Here is a 20626-nt window from a genome sequence, read left to right as displayed (position 1 = left end):
TAGTTTCTAACCTTTTAGACCAGGAAGGTTTTAGTTGCATCGCCTAGAGGGGAAAATCAACAAGGCCTCATGAACTAAGCACCTCAATTGAAACCTGCACTTACTGAGAATAAATTTCCATTCCTTATTCTCAAAAACGAAATAAAACAGAACACATACATACATACCCTATATTCAAACCAAAAATATTTGAGACAACCACAAATAGAAAAGGGTAGTGGAACGACAACGTTCTACAAGTCTGTGCAGGCCATCTGATACTCTCTTCCTGGGCCAGTTCCCCTACTCCCCACCTGCGCCTCTTCCAAAACAGCACAGGGTAACCTCCAGTCCTGATTTGTCTGTTGACTCAGGGAAAAAAAGTCAGGAAAAACTACATTTGACAACAGGTTCCATAGAGCAAAGATCATGTTAGTTCTTGCTCATGATTGTATTTCCACCACATATGTGCCAGGCACATAGCAGGCGCTCAATGAATATTTGTTTCAGGAGAAGAGAGGGAAAGGAATCTAACTGTCCAAAGTTTTATCATATTTAACAGTAAATTCTAAAAATGATAAGTCATTTTATCCATATACTATGTAATCACTAATTTAAAGTTTATTACAGAAGGCACTGTTCATAAGAATTCAGATGACTTTGAATAAAAATTTTTTTTGCTAAAATATGTGCATTTTGGTAGAAACATTTTAGAAATCAAGAATTTCTGAAACAAAGTCCAGGTGTTTTGTACCAAATCAAAGCAAACATTCCATGTTGTCAATCCCTTGATTTAGTACAAGAGTCCACATAAATTATAAAATATTAGATGCAATATCCTACAGAACACAGCTGAGGCAAATTGTCTGCCTTGAGCTATATTTAAGCTAGCTAAATACAGAATAAAATACAAGTTAATGGAAGACAAGATTTGAGTGCACTAGCAGGACAACAAAATGGCTAATAACTAGGGTGAACATAAAATTCTTTGTCCAAACAATGACACATTTAGAGTGAGACAACTGTGAAATAGGATTGAACACAAGTGCAACAGGCATAAAACCAGGACCATCCCAGGTAGCATTTAATCCATCCCATCCCCCAAGAAAATGTGAATTTCATGGTTAAAACAGATATATAAAATGGTTTAAAAAAAGATATATAAAATGGTTAATTTTTTTAATGTAAATTTTTTATTCCATGAAACTCACTGATCTGAGTCAAAATATAAAATTTATGATATTTTATGATATCTGAAATACTTTACAACTGTGCATTAGGTTTTTCAAATGTCCTTAAAATAAAAAGTTACCATATGCAGCTCACTAGTCCTAGCTTTCTTGTCTGAAGGGAAGGGAAAGAAAGATCAGGTCTTCACCCACAAAGCAGTGACAGTGATTAAGCACACAATAGGCACTTAAATGTTTTCTCAAACATCTAATAAATGCCAGCTCTGAGCCCAGCACCGTAACAGGTGTGAGGGAAGAAGTCAGATGCTGTGCTGCCCTTGGAGAACAAATACTCTAATGAAGGAAGCCCAAATTGTGGTATGTGTCCTAGTCGTCTTTCATTTCCTAAAGCATGCCAGTCTCTTTCTAAATTCAGGACCTTTGCACATACTACTCCCTTGGCCTGCAATGTTCTTCTCCTCACTCGTTACACAGCTAGCTCCTGTTCTCACCTCACCTTCTCAGAGAGGCCTTAGCTAATCATCCCAACCAAAGGGGTTTTTCTCCCTGCCCTAAGTTGTCACCCTCTTAACCTTTGTATATTTCCTTCAGAGCACTTAGAACATGTACTTACCTTACTTGTTGAAGAAATGTTAATGTATTAACAATAATAGGTAACATTTATTGAATATTTCTTCAGAATCAAATACTATTCTAAGCACTTTACATGGATTACTTCATTTAACCACTATGACAGTCCTTTATTTAGGCACTATTACTAGCCCTGCTTTTCACATGACAAAACTAAAGACGGATTTCCTCTTTAATTCTTAATAATAAGCTTACACTATTTCTTGACTTTTAAATTTTAGGCATTATGTCTAATTTCTTTATATTCCTTTCTCTTTTTAGCAACCCAGTTTCAAGGATTAAATATTTCTTTCACTTTGAGTCTATGTATTACGATTTGACTTTCTTTTAAAAGTATGTATACATTACTTGAGAAGAATGTTAAAATATAATCACCTAGCCTTTGTTTCTTTCAAGTTCCTTGAGGAAGGCTGCATGATCATGATGTCATTTCTGATGCCAGAACCTAGAGGCAACTGTGATCTTGCTAGAGGTAATACAGTACAGAAAAATACTCAACTGGCTAGCAGGTAATTTAAGTTTTTACTTTTGTAGTTAGACAGGTTACTTCTTTTTGGGGGGGCCTTATGTTTTCTCAACTGTAAAAATGAAAGACATTCACACTCTCTAAGGACCTTTCCAAATCTGATGTCTAGCAATAGCATAACTTTTAGAGCAATTTCAGAATAACAAAAGCATTTTCATGTCCTGAGCTCTTCATAATGGAATTTAATCTGTACCACGATGTAACCCGATGATTTTTTTTTTCATTGTTAGTCATTCAGAGTCCCCTGGCAGATCCCTGAACTCTGCAACATAAGCTACAAGAAACAGCACAGGCCAGGGTTGTTATATGCTGGACTACAGAAACATGTCTCCAGGACTAGCATTCAACCAACAGAATAATTACCAAGATTTGAGTATACTTCCTCAAAGGCATAGGTATGTTCCTTATTCCAACTTCTGAAGAGCAAGTATACCAACTTAAGAACATACATGCCCAGAGAAACAATTTTTAAGAAAGGAGTTATGAATGATGGAAAATAAGATTTCCTGCTGTGCTCTTTCTACCACAATACACTGCTGAACAAACCCCTCTTATAACCAAACTTTTTTTCTTGAAGCTTTGGTGTGAAAAGTGTTTATCTGGTTGGGCAGTGGAGAAGATATATGTTCATTCTCTCCTTAACACAGCTAGAAAAGCTTATCAGTATTGTGGGGAATCTCCTTACTCTTAATGCTCACATGCAGTTGGGAGGTACAAGGGCTTCTAATCCTACAGACTTCATTAAGTTTCTGCCAGCAATTGTCTGGAATGAGAGAAGGAATCTCCAACTTCATCCTGTTCTTTTCCCCTTTATTTGTTCTAACACACAGCTACTTTAAAATAAACTGTGCAGTTTACTACTCTGACCAAAGAATATCATAAAACAATAGCCATGGTATTGTGTGCCATCTTAACATTCCCAAGAATTTTCATAAAAGGCAATACATAGTAATCCCTCATATATTACAACAAATGGTGGTGAAGGGAAAAACATATAGAGAAGAAAACAGCCAACAGTAGACATGAGTGTCAGGTAATTTTTATAATACCAGGTAATAATGTAATTTTGAGGGCTAAAAAACTGAATTTAAGACTGTCAGACATTCAATAATCTCTGTTCTGGTTTATAATGAAATTATATAAATGTACTGTCAAATTATTCTTCCAAAAAGTTCTCTTAATCATACAAAACAGTAATTAATGGTGCCCCACTATTGAATGAATGAAGCTCAAAGTCCTTAGCTTGACATTCAAAACCCGAATCCCCTCATTCCTAAGTAACCCTTCCAATTCACATTAGTCTACCTGCTAGCCCTCAAACATCTTTATTGCTCATGTCCTCTCTTCCAATCTTCCCCCTCTTAATCTCTGTAAAATTTCCATCTATCCAAATCAAACTGTCTTTTAAGGCTCAATACAGCTGCTGTCTCTGCCAAAAGACAGGCTTTGCCCTGAAATTAATCATCCCACCTGAAATTAACCATTCCCTACAAACTCTGATAGTAGACATTACTTTTACCATTTACTGTACTCAGTTACGAATATTTTGTATTATGTTTGTTTGTTTGTAGTTATCTCATTTGATCCTTCCAATAACCTTGAGAAGTGGGAATAAATATTCTCATTTAGAAACAAAAATGGACACTGTAGAATTAATTCTTAGTTATAAAACAAATCATAGAAAAATAATGCAAAAAGTTTTCCAGTAATAAGTTTTATGCTGCACCACAAAGATATTAAAATGCATGCAAGCATTCATTCAATGACAAATATTTATTGAGCAGCTACTAAATGCCAGGCACCAGTCCGTGCATGGGGAAACACAGCAGTGGACAAACACCACTAAGTCCCTGCCCTCTTGAAGTTTACGTTCCTATTGGGAGAAAAACAAAAACAGCAAATAAATAAACATAGAACAGCAGGTCAAGTAGTGGTAAGGACTATGAAGAGTAATGCAGAGTCAACAGACAATAAAAGAACTGTACTCTTTTGATAGGATGATCTAGGAAGGCTTCTTTGAGGAGCTGACAACTGAGCAGAAAGTCAAATGAAGTAAAAGACAGTCATGAGACTTATATTCCAAAAGGGAACAGCAAATGCCAAGTCTCCATGGTGCCAATGTACTTGTGGTGATTGAACAGCAAGATTGATGTGCCTAGAGTACAGGGAACCTTAGAGAGTACCAAAAAATGAGGTCAGATAGGTAGCATGAAGCTTCAGGATTAAAAATGGAATTCTTCCCAATGCAAAAATAATTTAAAATATAATTCTTTTCCAATTGAAAAAGTCTTAGAATTTCACCAATACTCATTTTCCTCTTAGATCTACTTAGTCCAGGTAATTTTTTTTAAAGCTAAATAAAATAAGGAAAAATCTGCTAAAATCTTAATTAACTGTCCTATTTACATGACCTAATTTTTTTTCCAGAAGCCAATCATTTTATTTACTTGTACCTTTACATATTCTTATGGTGTACTCCAAAAGCTTTCTAAATGTTGTTCAAACATCAGGGTCTAACTCCTTTTCTGTAACAGAAAGCAACTTACTTCCTTAAAAGGCAGTATGACTATAGACAATACCAGGACAACTAGAGAAATATGAATATAAACAGTATATTAGATATTAGCATTGTGCCAATAGACTTCTTGGGCGGGATAACTGTATTGCAGGTATGTAGGAGAATGTTTTTATTTTTAGGAGACACACAGTGGTATGATGGTAAATGTTTAACGACTGGCTCTGCAAAGGAAAAAAAAAAAAGCCCTGGTTTGTAGCACTGCCAATTTCCATGGTGTAAATGCTGGTACCATTGCTGATTTCAAGCAACCAACTTGATGCAGAGCTGGGAAGAAATGTACACAATCAGCTTTCACATGCTGTTACCAGCCAGTTCCATACTGAAGTACACAGGGTTGAAGTGTCATGACATCTGCCACTTACTCTCAAGTTACAGAAACAAAAAACAAAACAAAACAAAAAAGCCCCTATGTCTGTCTGTCTAACCACTTACCTATCTACTGACCTCCCACTCAAGAGAGATAAAACAAAAGTGGTAAGATGTTTACAATCCATGAAAAGTATTTGGATGTTAACTGTATGATTGCAACTTTTCTTGTGGGTTTGAAGTAGAGCAAGCAATGTACGGAAGTTTAAAGAAATCCTATGGCCAACTCTATTGTATACCAAAAAATTTGTTTGTATATCAAAAATTTTTTTGTATGTCAAAAAAATTTGGGGAAGTATACCAAATATGATATAGAGCTTTAACTTAAAGTTATTTTTAAGATCAAAACCTTGGAATTCCCTAGCGGTCCAGTGGTTAGGATTCCACATTTTCACTGCTGAGGGCTCAGGTTCAATCCCTGGTCAGGGAGCTAAGATCCCGCAAGCCGCACAGCGCAGCCAAAAAAAAGATCAAAACGTTTTTAAAAAAAGCAATTTGCCAATACTGAATGCAAAAGTTATACATTCTCCTATTCTCCTACTATTATGAATTTAAGTAGAAGTGACCCACTGGATAATGCAACAAACCATGATATGTCTTCACAAAAGAAAATGGCTGATTTGGTTAAAAAATGTAAAAGAATTCTCTAGATGTCAGAGTAAAGTTTTATCAATATAAATGGCCCGATTTCAGCTATTGTTATCAAATTTTAATTCCATTCAGAATATATAAGTTTAATAAGTGGGAAAATAACAAATGGGATCTTCATATTAATTTAAAATGTTAATTCCTAACTATAAACCAGTTGTGCTCTCAAAAAGGATGTTTTAAAGTCCAAATAAAAGTCATACTTTGAATAAATATTATTTATAAATAATAAATAAATAACAATTATAAAAAGTTGTGACTAGATTCCCAGGCTAGCCTACCAAAGGTTTCTTAACCTATAATATTAGCCCATTTCTTACAGCATCATGGAACAAGTGTAAATTCTGGGTCACAGATGCAGAAGGGCCATGCTCCAAGCACTGAAATCAATCCTAGCTTATATTCTAAAATAAAGAAAAAAGCAATTTAGGGCACCATCTGACCATTCTAATAATTTCCATCAACCTCCTTCTAGTGTCCACCCCCACCCGAATCTCTTTGCCTTAACGCTGCTCTAAATGCTCTTAATGGTGTATGATCACCCAGAAATAGTTGGTGTGCTCCAATTACCTACTTTCCCTCTCCCCTTGCATACACGTTACAGATGTGTAGTTCAGTACTTGTTTCGAGTTCCTCTAGTTGTATATTCCAGAATACAAGGTTCAGAGTGACAAACAATAAGGGCCTATCGATCTCTTATGCCTTTTATGATTAACTTTCACAACAGAGTACTGAAATATTCATTTCCTCAGTGCAGCTGATCCAAGTTGTGTATCCCTGGAAATAAAACACTCACCAATCTCTATCCTGTGCCAGGCACAAGCTAGGTGCTGAACCATAGGTTCTCAGTTTGTCTTTCCCACAATCCTTAAGGTTGATGTTATTAGAACAAAATGAACTGAAGTTCTGACAGGTTATGTAATTTGCTCAAGGTCATTTGGCTGATAAGTGCTGAAGTTAGAATTTCTAAGTTTGACCCTAAAGCCTTAGGGCCTTAACTCTTCCTTTTTAGCATGCTGAAATTTGAACTAATTTTATAACAAAATATGCCCATTATTTCAATAATCCTGAAAAATGTATAATTAAATATACATTTATTAATCTAAATGGATCTCTTGTTGGTGTAATTTCAATCAGAATAACAAGGGGAAACTTTAAAAACAGTAAAAACCAGGCACTGTGTGAATGGGTAATTTTAGACAGAATGAACCCACCTAAGATACACTTGGGAGCACCAGGCTCTTTGCTCATCTGTACAGATGATCCTGTCCATAGGGCAAACCAGTCAACATATATAGCACGTCACACCTTATAAAGTTCTTTGACACATTATCTTACCTGAAACTCAGAAGCAACACTTTGAGCGCAGTACAATATACAGATGAGAAAACAGGCTTGGAAGTTGACCCAAGTCACAGAACCTGTAAGTGACAGAATGAGCCCCAAATCTAAACTCTAAATCCTTTGAGTCTTTATCCTACTTATACTCATAAATCTGAAGTTATCCAACAAATTTAATCTCTCTTTCTTTCAAAGAAAGAGTAACAGGAACAAATTCAGCATGGTGGTTGGAGAGCAGAGAGCTACCAGAAGATGTCTGTGTGTGGATCATTTGTTAAGTAGATGTATATAAACTGGGGACTACCTATACCAAACAGCTTTTGCCTACTTCTTATTTTACAGCATTTTATTTCAATTTAATCAATTTTAAAATATAACCTTTTTAAACTTTTTATTTTACATTATAATTTATTAACAATGTTGTGATAGTTTCAGGTGTACAACAAAGTGATTCAGTTATACATATACATGTATCTATTCTTTTTCAACTTCTTTTCCCATTTAGGTTGTTACATAATATTCAGCAGAGTTCCCTGTGCTATACAGTAGGTCCTTGTTGGTTAAATATAACCTTCTTTGAAGGTAAGTTATGGGCAAATATATCTTAAATCTATTTTTTTTAATTAGGTATAAAGTTGTGATAATAGACTAACAGTCAATAATCAAACAAATTCCTAAAGTGAGAGAATTTCAGGTGGTGACACTAAAACAATCAATGATTGCTAATCATCTGCTTCTACTCCTATTTGCTCCACAAATATTGGGATATACTAGTGATTCATTCTTTCAGCAAATATATATTAAGCACCTCCTATGCACCTACCATGTATAAGGCTAACCGTTAGGTGATGGAAATATAGTTGCGAACAAGAGATAAGGTTCTTGTCCTCATGGAACTTAAAATCAAGCTGTGGAGACAGACAATAAGCAAAGAAAAAAATCACAAAATGTGGTAAATGCGGGACTTCCCTGGTGGCGCAGTGGTTAAGAATCCACTTGCCAATGCAGGGGACACGGGTTCGAGCCCTGGTCTGGGAAGATCCCACATGCCGCGGAGCAACTAAGCCCATGCGCCACAACTACCGAGCCTGTGCTCTAGAGCCCGCAAGCCACACTGCTGAAGCCCGCGTGCCTAGAGCCCTCGCTCCGTAACAGTGGAAGCCACCGCAACGAGAAGCCCGCACACCACAACAAAGAGTATCCCCTTTTCGCCACAACTAGAGAAAGCCTGCATGCAGCAACGAAGACCCAACACAGCCAAAGATTTAAAAAAAAAAAAAAAATGTGGTAAATGCTATGAAGGAAACAGACTGCGGAGACACAGAACAACATAGGACACTAATTTAATAAATAATAATAACAGCTAGCATTAATTGAGCACTTTAAATAGAGTAGTCAGAGAACATCTCTCTGAAAAGTGATATTTAAACCAAGGCCAGAAGAATGACAAAGAGTTACCCATGTGATAACTAGGTAGAAAGGCTTTTTAGGCAGAGGAAATAGTGCACACAAGGTTGTGAATGGTCATCAAAAACCTAAAAGCTGGCCAATGGCACTGGGCATGCTGAACAAGGGGAAGAGATGCAAAAAGCCTTATTATAATTTTACTGGATGAGTTTCTTTTATATGAAAAGGAATATATGAGAAATCTCAACTCAGGTTATTGCTAGGTCTGTCTTTGGTATTACACATGGATTAATGTCTAATATTTTGACTAGCTACTGGCATTTTTAGCCAGTCCATCCTGTTTCAGTTTAAAAAGAAAGTCTGACATAATCAACGTCAGATTTTTCACCCATTTGAGCAAAGACAGAATTAAGTATTAACAAATTGACTTTGGTTTACCTACTAAGAAAGAAATACTGTTTCCTGGTACTACAATTTTGCTTTTTCATTTAAAAAAAAAAAAAAAAAAAAGTCAGGACAAGAAGAAGTAAAGCTGTCACTGTTTGCAGATGACATGATACTATACATAGAGAATCCTAAAGATGCTACCAGAAAACTACTAGAGCTAATCAATGAATTTGGTAAAGTAGCAGGATACAAAATTAATGCACAGAAATCTCTGGCATTCCTATATACTAATGATGAAAAATCTGAAAGTGAAATCAAGAAAACACTCCCATTTACCATTGCAACAAAAAGAATAAAATATCTAGGAATAAACCTACCTAAGGATACGAAAGACCTGTATGCAGAAAATTATAAGACACTGATGAAAGAAATTAAAGATGATACAAATAGATGGAGAGATATACCATGTTCTTGGATGGGAAGAATCAACATTGTGAAAATGACTCTACTACCCAAAGCAATCTACAGATTCAATGCAATCCCTATCAAACTACCACTGGCATTTTTCACAGAACTAGAACAAAAAATTTCGCAATTTGTATGGAAACACAAAAGACCCCGAATAGCCAAAGCAATCTTGAGAACGAAAAAAGGAGCTGGAGGAATCAGGCTCCCTGACTTCAGACTATACTACAAAGCAACAGTAATCAAGACAGTATGGTACTGGCACAAAAACAGAAAGATAGATCAGTGGAACAGGATAGAAAGCCCAGAGATAAACCCACGCACATATGGACACCTTATCTTTGATAAAGGAGGCAGGAATGTACAGTGGAGAAAGGACAGCCTCTTCAATAAATGGTGCTGGGAAAACTGGACAGGTACATGTAAAAGTATGAGATTAGATCACTCCCTAACACCATACACAAAAATAAGCTCAAAATGGATTAAAGACCTAAATGTAAGGCCAGAAACTATCAAACTCTTAGAGGAAAACATAGGAAGAACACTCTATGACATAAATCACAGCAAGATCCTTTCTGACCCACCTCCTAGAGTAATGGAAATAAAAACAAACAAATGGGACCTAATGAAACTTCAAAGCTTTTGCACAGCAAAGGAAACCATAATCAAGACCAAAAGACAACTCTCAGAATGGGAGAAAACATTTGCAAATGAAGCAACTGACAAAGGATTAATCTCCAAAATTTACAAGCAGCTCATGCAGCTCAATAACAAAAATACAAACAACCCCATCCAAAAATGGGCAGAAGACCTAAACAGACATTTCTCCAAAGAAGATATAAAGAATGCCAACAAACACATGAAAGAATGCTCAACATCATTGATCATTAGAGAAATGCAAATCAAAACTACAATGAGATATCATCTCACACCAGTCAGAATGGCCATCATCAAAAAATCAAGAAACAATAAATGCTGGAGAGGGTGTGGAGAAAAGGGGACACTCTTGCACTGCTGGTGGGAATGTGAATTGGTTCAGCCACTATGGAGAACAGTATGGAGGTTCCTTAAAAAACTACAAATAGAATTACCATATGACCCAGCAATCCCACTACTGGGCATATACCCTGAGAAAACCAAAATTCAAAAAGAGTCATGTACCAAAATGTTCATTGCAGCTCTATTTACAATAGCCCGGAGATGGAAAGAACCTAAGCTCCCATCATCGGACGAATGGATAAAGAAGATGTGGCACATATACACAATGGAATATTACTCAGCCTTAAAAAGAAATGAAATTGAGTTATTTGTAATGAGATGGATAGACCTAGAGTCTGTCATACAGAGTGAAGTAAGTCAGAAAGAAAAAGACAAATACCGTATGCTAACACATATATATGGAATTTAAGGGAAAAAAATATCATGAAGAACCTAGGGATAAGACAGGAATAGAGGCGCAGACCTACTGGAGAACGGACTTGAGGATATGGGGAGGGGGAAGGGTGAGTTTTGACAGGGCGAGAGAGAGTCATGGACATATACACACTAACAAACGTAGTAAGGTAGATAGCTAGGGGGAAGCAGCCGCAAGGCACAGGGATTTTAGCTCGGGGCTTTGGGACAGCCTTGGAGGGGTGGGATGGGGAGAGTGGGAGGGAGGGAGACGCAAGAGGGAAGACACATGGGAGCATATGTATATGTATAGCTGATTCACTTTGTTATAAAGCAGAAACTAACACACCATTGTAAAGCAATTATACCCCAATAAAGATGTTAAAAAAAAAAATTAAAAAGAAAAAAAAAAAAGTCAGTATTAAGTTAGAATTTCTAAGTTTAACGTTCCCTTAGTTTTTAAAAACTTCAGCCTTAAATGGGGGAAAAATACTACCATAATTAGGTGCAAAGTTGAGAAGGACAAAATAATAAATGAATATAAATATTCTTCATTTAACAACTAATTTTTTTCTATACTTGTTCATAATACAGAATGCTTAGGCCCCATGGGTTTCTTCACTTTTTGAAAAGGAAATCAGCTTTTGAGTCACTCTCCCTATGTACACTTTAGCCTCTCGATTCTGCCTTCCAATTATCTTTTTTCTCATCCTTCAAAGAAATGACAGTGTTCCACCCACTGAATCACTTCCTTCTTACTGAATGACAGGCAAAAACATAGGGAACCTCTATGTCAAGCCCTTTAGTACTCAATCTCAGAAGTTGTATCAAGCCAGCAATTATTTGACAGCTACTGATGTGTCAAGACCAATCAATGTAAATGGGTGAAAGATCAACAGTAGTCATTTTTGGACTTGAGATCACAGGGCGTATACAAAACATATACAGCTTAATTAGCCCCTTTCTTTTGTCCTCCCCAGCTTTCCCTAAATGATTGACTTCTTAATTAGAATATGTCCAATTGTAGCAAGAGCAGTTCACATTTGAATGTCTACTATATCCCAGCCATAGTTCTAAGCACATTACATGCACTAACTTATTTACTCAAAGTAACCCTAAGGCAAGGTACTATTACTTCCTCCATTGTAAAGATGAAGAAGGTGAGGCACAAATAAGATATACAGTTTTCCAAGATTACAATAATTAGTAAATCTGTTTTTCATTTTCCTCAGGCCTATTTTAAAACAAATTTGGTCCCAATATCTTATAATACTTTAATATAACATACTCCTACAAGTCAGAGGGTTAAGAGCATGTACCCAAGCTTATTTCAAATCTGGGCTAGCCCTCTTATTAGTTGCGTAACCTTGGGTAAGTTACCAAACCTCTCTCTCTGACTCAATTTCATTTATCTATAAAATGGAGATGACAATAGCATCTAATTCCTTGAACAACTGTGATGTTTAAATGAGTTACATATAGGGCTTCCCTGGTGGCGCAGTGGTTGAGAGTCCGCCTGCCGATGTAGGGGACACGGGTTCATGCCCCGGTCTGGGAGCGGCTGGGCCCAGTGAGCCATGGCCGCTGAGCCTGCGCTTCCGGAACCTGTGCTCCTTAACGGAAGAGGCCACAACAGTGAGAGGCCCGTGTACCACAAAAATAAATAAATAAATAAATGAGTTACATATATAAACTACTTGGAATAGTGCCTGGCACATAGTATGTAGAAGAGTTAGCTGTTATTAGTAATAGTACCACACCACCTCCACCCCGGGAATTTAGCAAAAGCCTGATCTATTTAATCTAGTCAACACTTCTTTTCCTCTAACATCTGTCATTTGTATTGTCTGACTTACACTGGCTAACAATGAACTATTCTTAGCAAGTAAGCAACACATCTAACTCCCATGCTATTTTTTTCTAGTCCTTACCACTTCTTTCCTCCTATTTCAGTTGCCCAGGAAGAACTGTTTGAGATTAAAATGGTTTGCATTATACTCTAGGCAAGTTCGTAAGCCATCGCAATGCTAAAGCTAAAGCCTAAATTTGTAATACAATCAAAAAGGGGGTTTCTTAGTCTATTCAGCCTGCTATAACAAAATACCATAAACTAGGTGGCTTATAAACAACAGAAATTTATTTCTCACAGTTATGAAAGCTGGAAAGTCCAAGATCAAGACACTACCAGATCTGGGTGTCTGGTGAGGACCAGCTTTCTCATTAGGCAGTTGTCTTTTCATTATAACCTCAGATGGTGGAAGGGATAAGGGCACTTTCTTGGGTCTCTTTCATAAGGGCACTAACGCCATTCATGAGGTCTTCACCCTCATGATCTCATCACCTACCAAAGGCCCCTACCTCCTACTACTATCATTTTAGGGCTTAGGATTTCAACACATGGATTTTGGGGGGCACACAAGTATTCAATCTACAGCAGAGGGAAAAAACTAAGCATTCCTCTCAGTTTTAACCTCAAAAAATCAAATTGATTGGTATTTTATTCGTGGAACAGGTTTTGCACTAATAGTTTTTACTTAAGAATTATAAATGACTTACAATATGTATTCAAATATGAATTGAAACAAAGTATGTTTAAATTATTAATGCCTTGATGATTTCCTAGATGTTATAGGCCTTAACCTTTCGTAACAGTTGATAAGCTCAGACAACATTCTTAGAAATGTCTGATGAAGAAACTGTTTCTAACCAAAGCATAAAGCATAGCAAAATTGACATTTATCTTTGAAATTGAAAAGATGTTGATTCTACTTAAATTGTTAAACAATACCATGAACTTGGGACTTCTGAAACCTTGGGACTTTTTTTTTTTTGGCAGTACATGGGCCTCTCACCCCTGCGGCCTCTCCCGCCGCGGAACACAGGCGCCGGACGCACAGGCTCAGCGGCCATGGCTCACAGGCCCAGCCACTCTGCTGCACGTGGGATCCTCCCGGACCAGAGCACGAACCCGCGCCCCCCCACATCGGCAGGCAGACTCCCAACCACTGCGCCACCAGGGAAGCCCGCCTTGGGACTTTTGAAATCAAAACATAAGCTTATATTCTATTATTTTGAAAAATATTTTTATAGAAAAAATATGCATTCAAAAACATACAAGATTATAAATACCATACATTTATACCATAAATAAATATTAAATGTTAAAAACATAAAATGCTTTAATTGCTTCTATGCAAAGACCATACTTTAGACATCTCTTGAAACACTGGGCATTCAATATCTAACTAGGATCAGATCCAAACTTTACATCCTTGAGTACAAGGTGAAGTAACATTGTTTAACCTCTCCAGCTGCCCAGCTCTAGTCAGAATTTAAAAATATATTTCCAGGAAGCTTGGTCCACCCATGACACCCCCTACATATAGAGGTTAAGATGTAACTGTAATAACAAATGACACAGAAATAAATTACACATACATCAAGCATCCTTTCATAGCTTTTGTATCTTCTCAGATAACTATACATTAAAAGCCTACTAAATCTGCTTGAGCCTTAGCAGGTTACAGGCTATGAATGCAAAACGAAACAAGATACTATTAGGTTATTGCACATTTGACTATTTCTTTACCTCTGTTGAACATATTTTATAACCGACCAACATATAACCACCTGTAATATCTTGTTTAACATGGTAATGATCATTTATTTAAAACCTACTATGTGCCAACCAGTGTCGTATTTCATTCTAACAACTATGAGAAGCTGGAATTATCCCCATTTTACAGACAAAGAACCTGAGACTCTCAGAGATAAAGGAAATTAATGAAGATTACACAGCTAGCAAGTAATGGAACAAGGATACAAATACAGGTCTGATTCCAAAACCTGTGCTAATGATAACATCAAAGACTCATCTTTGGCAGCATTGCACAAGTAATGTTATATAACTGCTGAAAATTTAGAAAAAGAAAAAAGAGGAAAAAAAAGACTTACCTCAGACTATAGTAAAATTCTATTGACTACTGTGAAACATGGCCATTGTACAGTAACATGTTAATTATCTGGAAGTACAGTAGAAGGTCTTTTAATTTTCACTTAATCAACTAGCAAGATTGTCCAATGCTTTCCATATCTTCCATAGAAGCAAATTGACAGACATGAGCAGCTAATAAGTTACTTTCCAGTTGCCTGCACACTTCTACTCCTACTAGTTGAGTTGTATGCTTAAGTAGTATCTGGTGTTTCTTCCCAAATCTGCTTATGTGAATTTATTTTAAAACTATATAAATCAATGAAATGAATGCACAAAAAGGTTATTTCTGTGAAAACTACGTTGAATGCTTTGGAAAGCACATATTTTGATGAACATAATTTTGATGAATATATATTCCCTCTCCTCCCAGAACAAATTTCTGTTGACTACACAAATATCCTTGTAATTCCTGGTGTACACAGACACCTATAAAATTGTGTGAAACATTAAAAAAGAATTTAACGCTTTTTAAATGTAAAATATTCCACCCTTGGATTTTTTTGCAGTCTTATTCCACTTTAAAGAAATTGAAAGTAGAAATCTTAGGTGTACATTTTTGGTGTGGTTTACATAGGAAAGATCATATCTAACACTGAAAAACAGACCCCATTTCACCCCCAAAAAAGGGCCTTGAGCCTACACCAAAAGACAAATGAAATAATTAAGGCTGTTATTTTTTCTGATTCCTCATTTAAACTTTTTAAATTAGCCAACCAACTACTACATGCAACCATGTAGGATAAGAGGGTCCTTTTGCACTTAGAAACTTTCTGAAGCACAGCTGTATACCACTAAGCAAATATCTCACAGTTTCTACACTAGAATTCGTATACTTTCTTAGCTTCTGAATGAATATCTGAAGGTTTTCCTATTTATTCTCATTTTTTAGAGAACTCAGTGCTAAGCATGGTTATCTAGTTCTTTATCTCAGAGACTAAAAGCGGTAAAATTAAAAGGAGACAAGAATAAGCATATTGACAACAAAGACTGTTGACAGCATGGGAATTCAAAAATCAGATCTTAAAAAAAATAGGCTGAAGTGGTTTAAGCTAGAGGAAAAAAAAAAAATCTGAGTCCACATATCATGATTACAACTGAAAATATTTTTGGCATTTAAAGAGTAAAGTTTCAGTTATCCAGAAAATTAACTCATATAGAATAGCTTCTTAGATACCAATGTAGAAAAAGTGAAGTATTACTGTTGTCAAGCTCTCCCATAATTGTGCCTTGCCAACCACAGGTCAAGAAATCAATTCAATGAGTTATGCAAGCAATTTTTAACAACAGAAATAGAACAGAAAGTACAAGACCACACTGCACATAGTACGAGTAAGTATGTTTTGTGAAGTTTATTTCAGTATTTCTATACTACTTTGCAAAGTAAAAGATACTTCTTACTCTAGGTCCTGATCAAAAGAAAGCCATGGGCCTAAAGACTCATATTATAAAATATAGTCACAATACTAAACTTTCAATCACCTCATTTTTACATCATAATGCTAAAGATAGCTACAATTTTAACGAGAAAAAAGTCTCTTTTTTAGGAGTCTTGATGCATAAATGTATTTACTTTTCCTAGTAATCTATATTAATATATAACATTTTATTGTGTTTAGTACTAGTTTTGGCTAAAATATAGATTGTGTGCAAATACTATTTTTTTTAACTGCTTAGGGGACTTCCCTGGCGGTCCAGTGGGTAAGTCTCTGCCCTCCCAATGCAGGGGGTCCAGGTTCCATCCCTGGTCAGGAAACTAAATCCCGCGTGCATGAGGCAACTAAAAGATCCCACGTGCCTCAACAAAGACCTGGTACAGCCAAAATTTTAAAAATAAACAAACAAACCTGCGTAGGACCTTAAAGCAACTTTTGCAACAACCACCAAAACAAAAACAAAAAACAAATAGCAACTCTGATTTTCTTTGCTTATTTATTTTGAGATGCAATTACCGACCTTGGTGCCATCTTTCCAAAGTCACAGATGAAATCTAAAAGTCTAAACTTGGCATTCTACACAAGCAACCTGCTTAGTAACAATATTCTTGCTAATACTTAATTCATACAAAGCTGATTTTAAGAAACAACCAAACACTTAAAACTAATCCACTAAATTAAGTATGGCTTTCTCCACTTCTTTCTAGTGCATTTTAAGACAGTATTACCAAAGATGTATTTTAATAGAAAAGAAAATTTGACTTTCTAATCCAGTTTTAAAAAATATTTGGAAAAAATAACCAGTTTAATATATATCTTTTAAAATTATTGTATTTTATTCTTTTAAATTATCATTTATTGATTGATCGATTGACTGCCATGTCGAGGCCTGCGGGATCTTAGTTCCCCCACCAAGGATCAAACCTGTGCCCCCTGCAGAAGAAGCATGGAGTCCTAACCACTGGACCGCCAGGGAATTTCCAATATCTTTTTTTTTTTTTTTTTTTTGCGGTATGCGGGCCTCTCACTGTTGTGGCCTCTTCCGTTGCGGAGCACAGGCTCCGGACATGCAGGCTCAGTGGCCATGGCTCACGGGTCCAGCCGCTCCACAGCATGTGGGATCTTCCCGGACCTGGGCACAAACCCGTGTCCCCTGCATCGGCAGGCGGACTCTCAACCACTGCGCCACCAGGGAAGCCCTCCCATATCTTTTTTTAAATGAGCATCTAATTCATAAAGATAAATTAACATTTCCAATCTGAAAGTCTCAGATTTGGAAGGAACTCTGTCATCTAGTCCAACTCCCTACCAAATACATTAATCCTCTTCCTACAATGTTCCTTGGACTCAAATTCCCATATAACAAACTCCTACTACCACTATATTAAAACCTTCTAAAGTTGGTCCTTGCAATGGCCAATCAAAAGTAGATTGATAAATGAGTTTTCAATTCCTTTGAAATCCTTGAGAAACACAGTGTATGCGTTATTCCCATAAGTCCTGAAAATACAGGTTTAGAAAGGAAATGGCACATTTACAGTACTTATTATACGGATTTCAGTAGCCCTGTGTATAAATTGATATACTGGACAAAGCCCTCGAGTACTTTGCAAACTTTTAGAGTTTGCCTAAAGCACAAAAATCAGCAAGGACAAATAATATTTGTGAACTCAATCTTAAATTTTCTCAGTTTATCAAGATCAAATTCTCAAGTTGAAAAAACTTTTAAACTTCTTTAAAATCGAAGTTAGATTGAACCTAAAAATGAGTAATGTAACTCTAAAATGATACCAAGTATTGTGGCAACAGATACACGTGCTGTTCTTGGCAATTTCATTTCTAATATCTCTTGAAACTAATACTTTGAAGACACTTTTGAAGAATGTATTCTCCCATCTAGTTCCTAACTCTTCCATGCGCCCTTCTCTACCTTACCAGCTGGAATCTGTAACAGAAACAAATAATCATGTGTAATTCACAAAGAGTTGATCCTGCCGCAGAACGAGGTTAACTTTTCTAAAATGGGGCACAGAAAAAAAAAATCCTACTTAAATCAATTATTTACCTCGGTCTGGCTTCATCTTCACGCCAATTTCCACCCAAGGTGCAGTGAAATACACGTGTGGGTTCTTTCAACAGGCTCGCCGCCGATTCTGTGGCTACTGCTCCGTTTTCAAAATGCTAAAAGAGATCAAAATAAAATTAATCTGGTCTTGCCCTCAACACTCGATCTTGCAAGAAAACTACTGCTAACAGGCCTCTCCCTGGCACTACGCGCGGTGACAGCACCATCCGCAGGTCTGAAAAAAGCAAAACTCTGCACCGCCCTCCCCCATCTCCTCCGGACCAAGCACCCCTCTTCCCCGCCCCTGTGCTCTCCAGGCCAACGTGTCCTTCTTTGACACAGTGTTTCGGAACCAAAAGGAAGATCTATTTATAACCTGAAGGTACAGGCAGGAAAAAAAAAAAAAGGATTCAAACAACACAAGCTAACTAACCCCTTTGTAAGAAAAATACCGCTGGAAACAGTGGCACCTCCGCAGTGGCTGGTATAGAAATGCTCCGACCTGGTGACTTGGGCGCAGGAAACTCTTCAAGACCCCAAGCGCCTCGCCTACAGCTCCGCCCGCCCCGCCGGGCCTCACCTGTGTAGTTACCCTCTGGCTAGTCTTCCTGCCTCAACCGCGGCCAAGTTGACACAATGAGAGGGTCAGAAAGAAACGCGAGTCATCTCCTCTTGCCCAGCCCCCAGTTCCAAACGAACTCTACTGGGCTGTCCCGGGTCGCCCCTGCCACCCCTAGGCCCTGCGAGGTCTTCCCGGGAAGGTGTTTACGGCCGGGCGCTCGCCCCTGCTCGGCGCAGCCTGCCCGTGCGGCCCCCTTCCGTCCCGCCGCGGCCCTGATTTCCTTCAGCCACGCCGTCCGGAGCGCCGCGCCAGCCCTTTTCCCCGCCGGAGAGTTGTTTTCATGGCTCCCTCGGCCGACCTCTGCTGACTAACTCGCTCTCCTCTCCCGTCCCAATCCCTCCTCCTCTTGGCACTTCTCTCCGCCGCTCGCCCAGCGGCTCACATCACACTCCCACCTCAGACGTGAGGCTCCGAGAGGCGCAGGGCCGGCGAGAGCGGAATGTGGCGCGCAGCGGCCCCCGGGGCTGCGTTAGAGGACCATGGGGACCCGAGACAACAAGCCCGACGCGGCTCCCCGGCGCCCCTGTGGCCATCCACCCCCGCCTCGGCCGCCGCCTCGCTCCGCTCCCGGCGCTCAGCCCCTCGCCCTGCCTGCCCGACTCGCACCCGAGCCCCGCTGCCCCCGGGCTTCGCCTGCCCGTCGCCCCGGCCGGCCCGCTCGCCCCGCGCCTCTGCCAGCTCTTCGCCCGCCCGCTGCCTCTAGCTCTGGAGCCCCAGCTCCCGGTCCCCCTCGCTCGCCCAGTTCTTTCTCTTCAGTTTGCCCTGTCAAAACACTGCCCGGGTCACGTGTCCCAACAACAGCCAACCCACCGCTCGTCACTTCCTCCCCGGCGGCCTCCGCGGCGGGCGCCCGGTTGTTATGGCAACGCTCCCCGCGCCCCGGGGCGCTAGCCTGGGGGCCTGGGTTCCCTTGCTGGTGCTGCCGGCTGCGAAGGGCCGGCAGAGCCCGGGAGGCCTGAGAGGCGCCCGGCGCTTTGGCCGCGCTCGCCTCCTGCCTGCGCTCCGAGCTGGCTGCGGCGCTTCTGGGACCAGGAACCAGAGCTGCGCTATTAGAGCACAGGGTAACTGGGGAGATGTCATCCGAGGGCCTGCCCCAGACGTGGAGGGATAATTATAGTCTCCTCCTCCTCCTCCACACTGGATGCTGGCGCAGAGTTGTGACCCAGCCCCAAGGGGCTTGCAGTGCACGGTGGAAGTCGGGTCTAATTAATGTGGCCAAGACAGGAGAGTGGGCAGCCGTACGCTGCAGGGATTGGGGAGTTTAAGAGCAAAAACCCTCCCCAACCAGATTTTTTTCAAATCACCAGGAATTTTAGTAGGATTCGGAACCCAAGCTCTAGAGGCCTTCACTGTGCTAAAAATAACTTTTATAACCTCTAAAACACTGACTCATGGCAGGAGGACACTTTTGACACCGTGTTATTGTTAGGGAGCTGTAATTCTGTTGTTGTGCTATAACAATGTGACATGATGACATTTCGTGTTGCGATGTTGTATCATCATTTCAACACAAACAGATGACAAGGATCTGTTGTAATTAAAACAAGCAATCCTAACAAGGGCTGAAGCTATTAGCTACTCAGTTTATAGACAAAGTACACAT

General features: G+C 38.9%; 1 protein-coding gene across 9 annotated transcripts in view; it reads right to left on the bottom strand.

Moving 5' to 3' along the window:
* FAM214A (family with sequence similarity 214 member A) overlaps window positions 1-19765 on the bottom strand; it is a 96738-nt gene extending 76973 nt beyond the window's left edge. For 6 of the 9 annotated variants that reach the window (XR_004348329.1, XM_032621947.1, XM_032621953.1 and 3 more), the window contains exons 1-2: window positions 18835-19765; window positions 18402-18517 (exon numbers count right to left, since the gene is read on the bottom strand). Coding sequence is in view for 8 of the 9 variants with exons in the window: in XM_032621947.1 (XP_032477838.1) it covers window positions 18402-18417 (16 nt within the window). In the remaining variant the exon portion in view is untranslated. The remainder of the gene's footprint in view (window positions 1-18401; window positions 18518-18834) is intronic. The other 3 variants (XM_032621948.1, XM_032621949.1, XM_032621950.1) reach the window with 3 other exon arrangements.
* Between the last annotated feature and the right edge of the window lie 861 nt (window positions 19766-20626).

Source organism: Phocoena sinus, chromosome 2 (genome assembly GCF_008692025.1).
Source record: "Phocoena sinus isolate mPhoSin1 chromosome 2, mPhoSin1.pri, whole genome shotgun sequence".
Classification (NCBI taxonomy): domain Eukaryota; kingdom Metazoa; phylum Chordata; class Mammalia; order Artiodactyla; family Phocoenidae; genus Phocoena; species Phocoena sinus.
The sequence above is the reverse complement of the archived record's forward strand: the minus strand, read 5'-3'. Positions and strand labels throughout refer to the sequence as shown.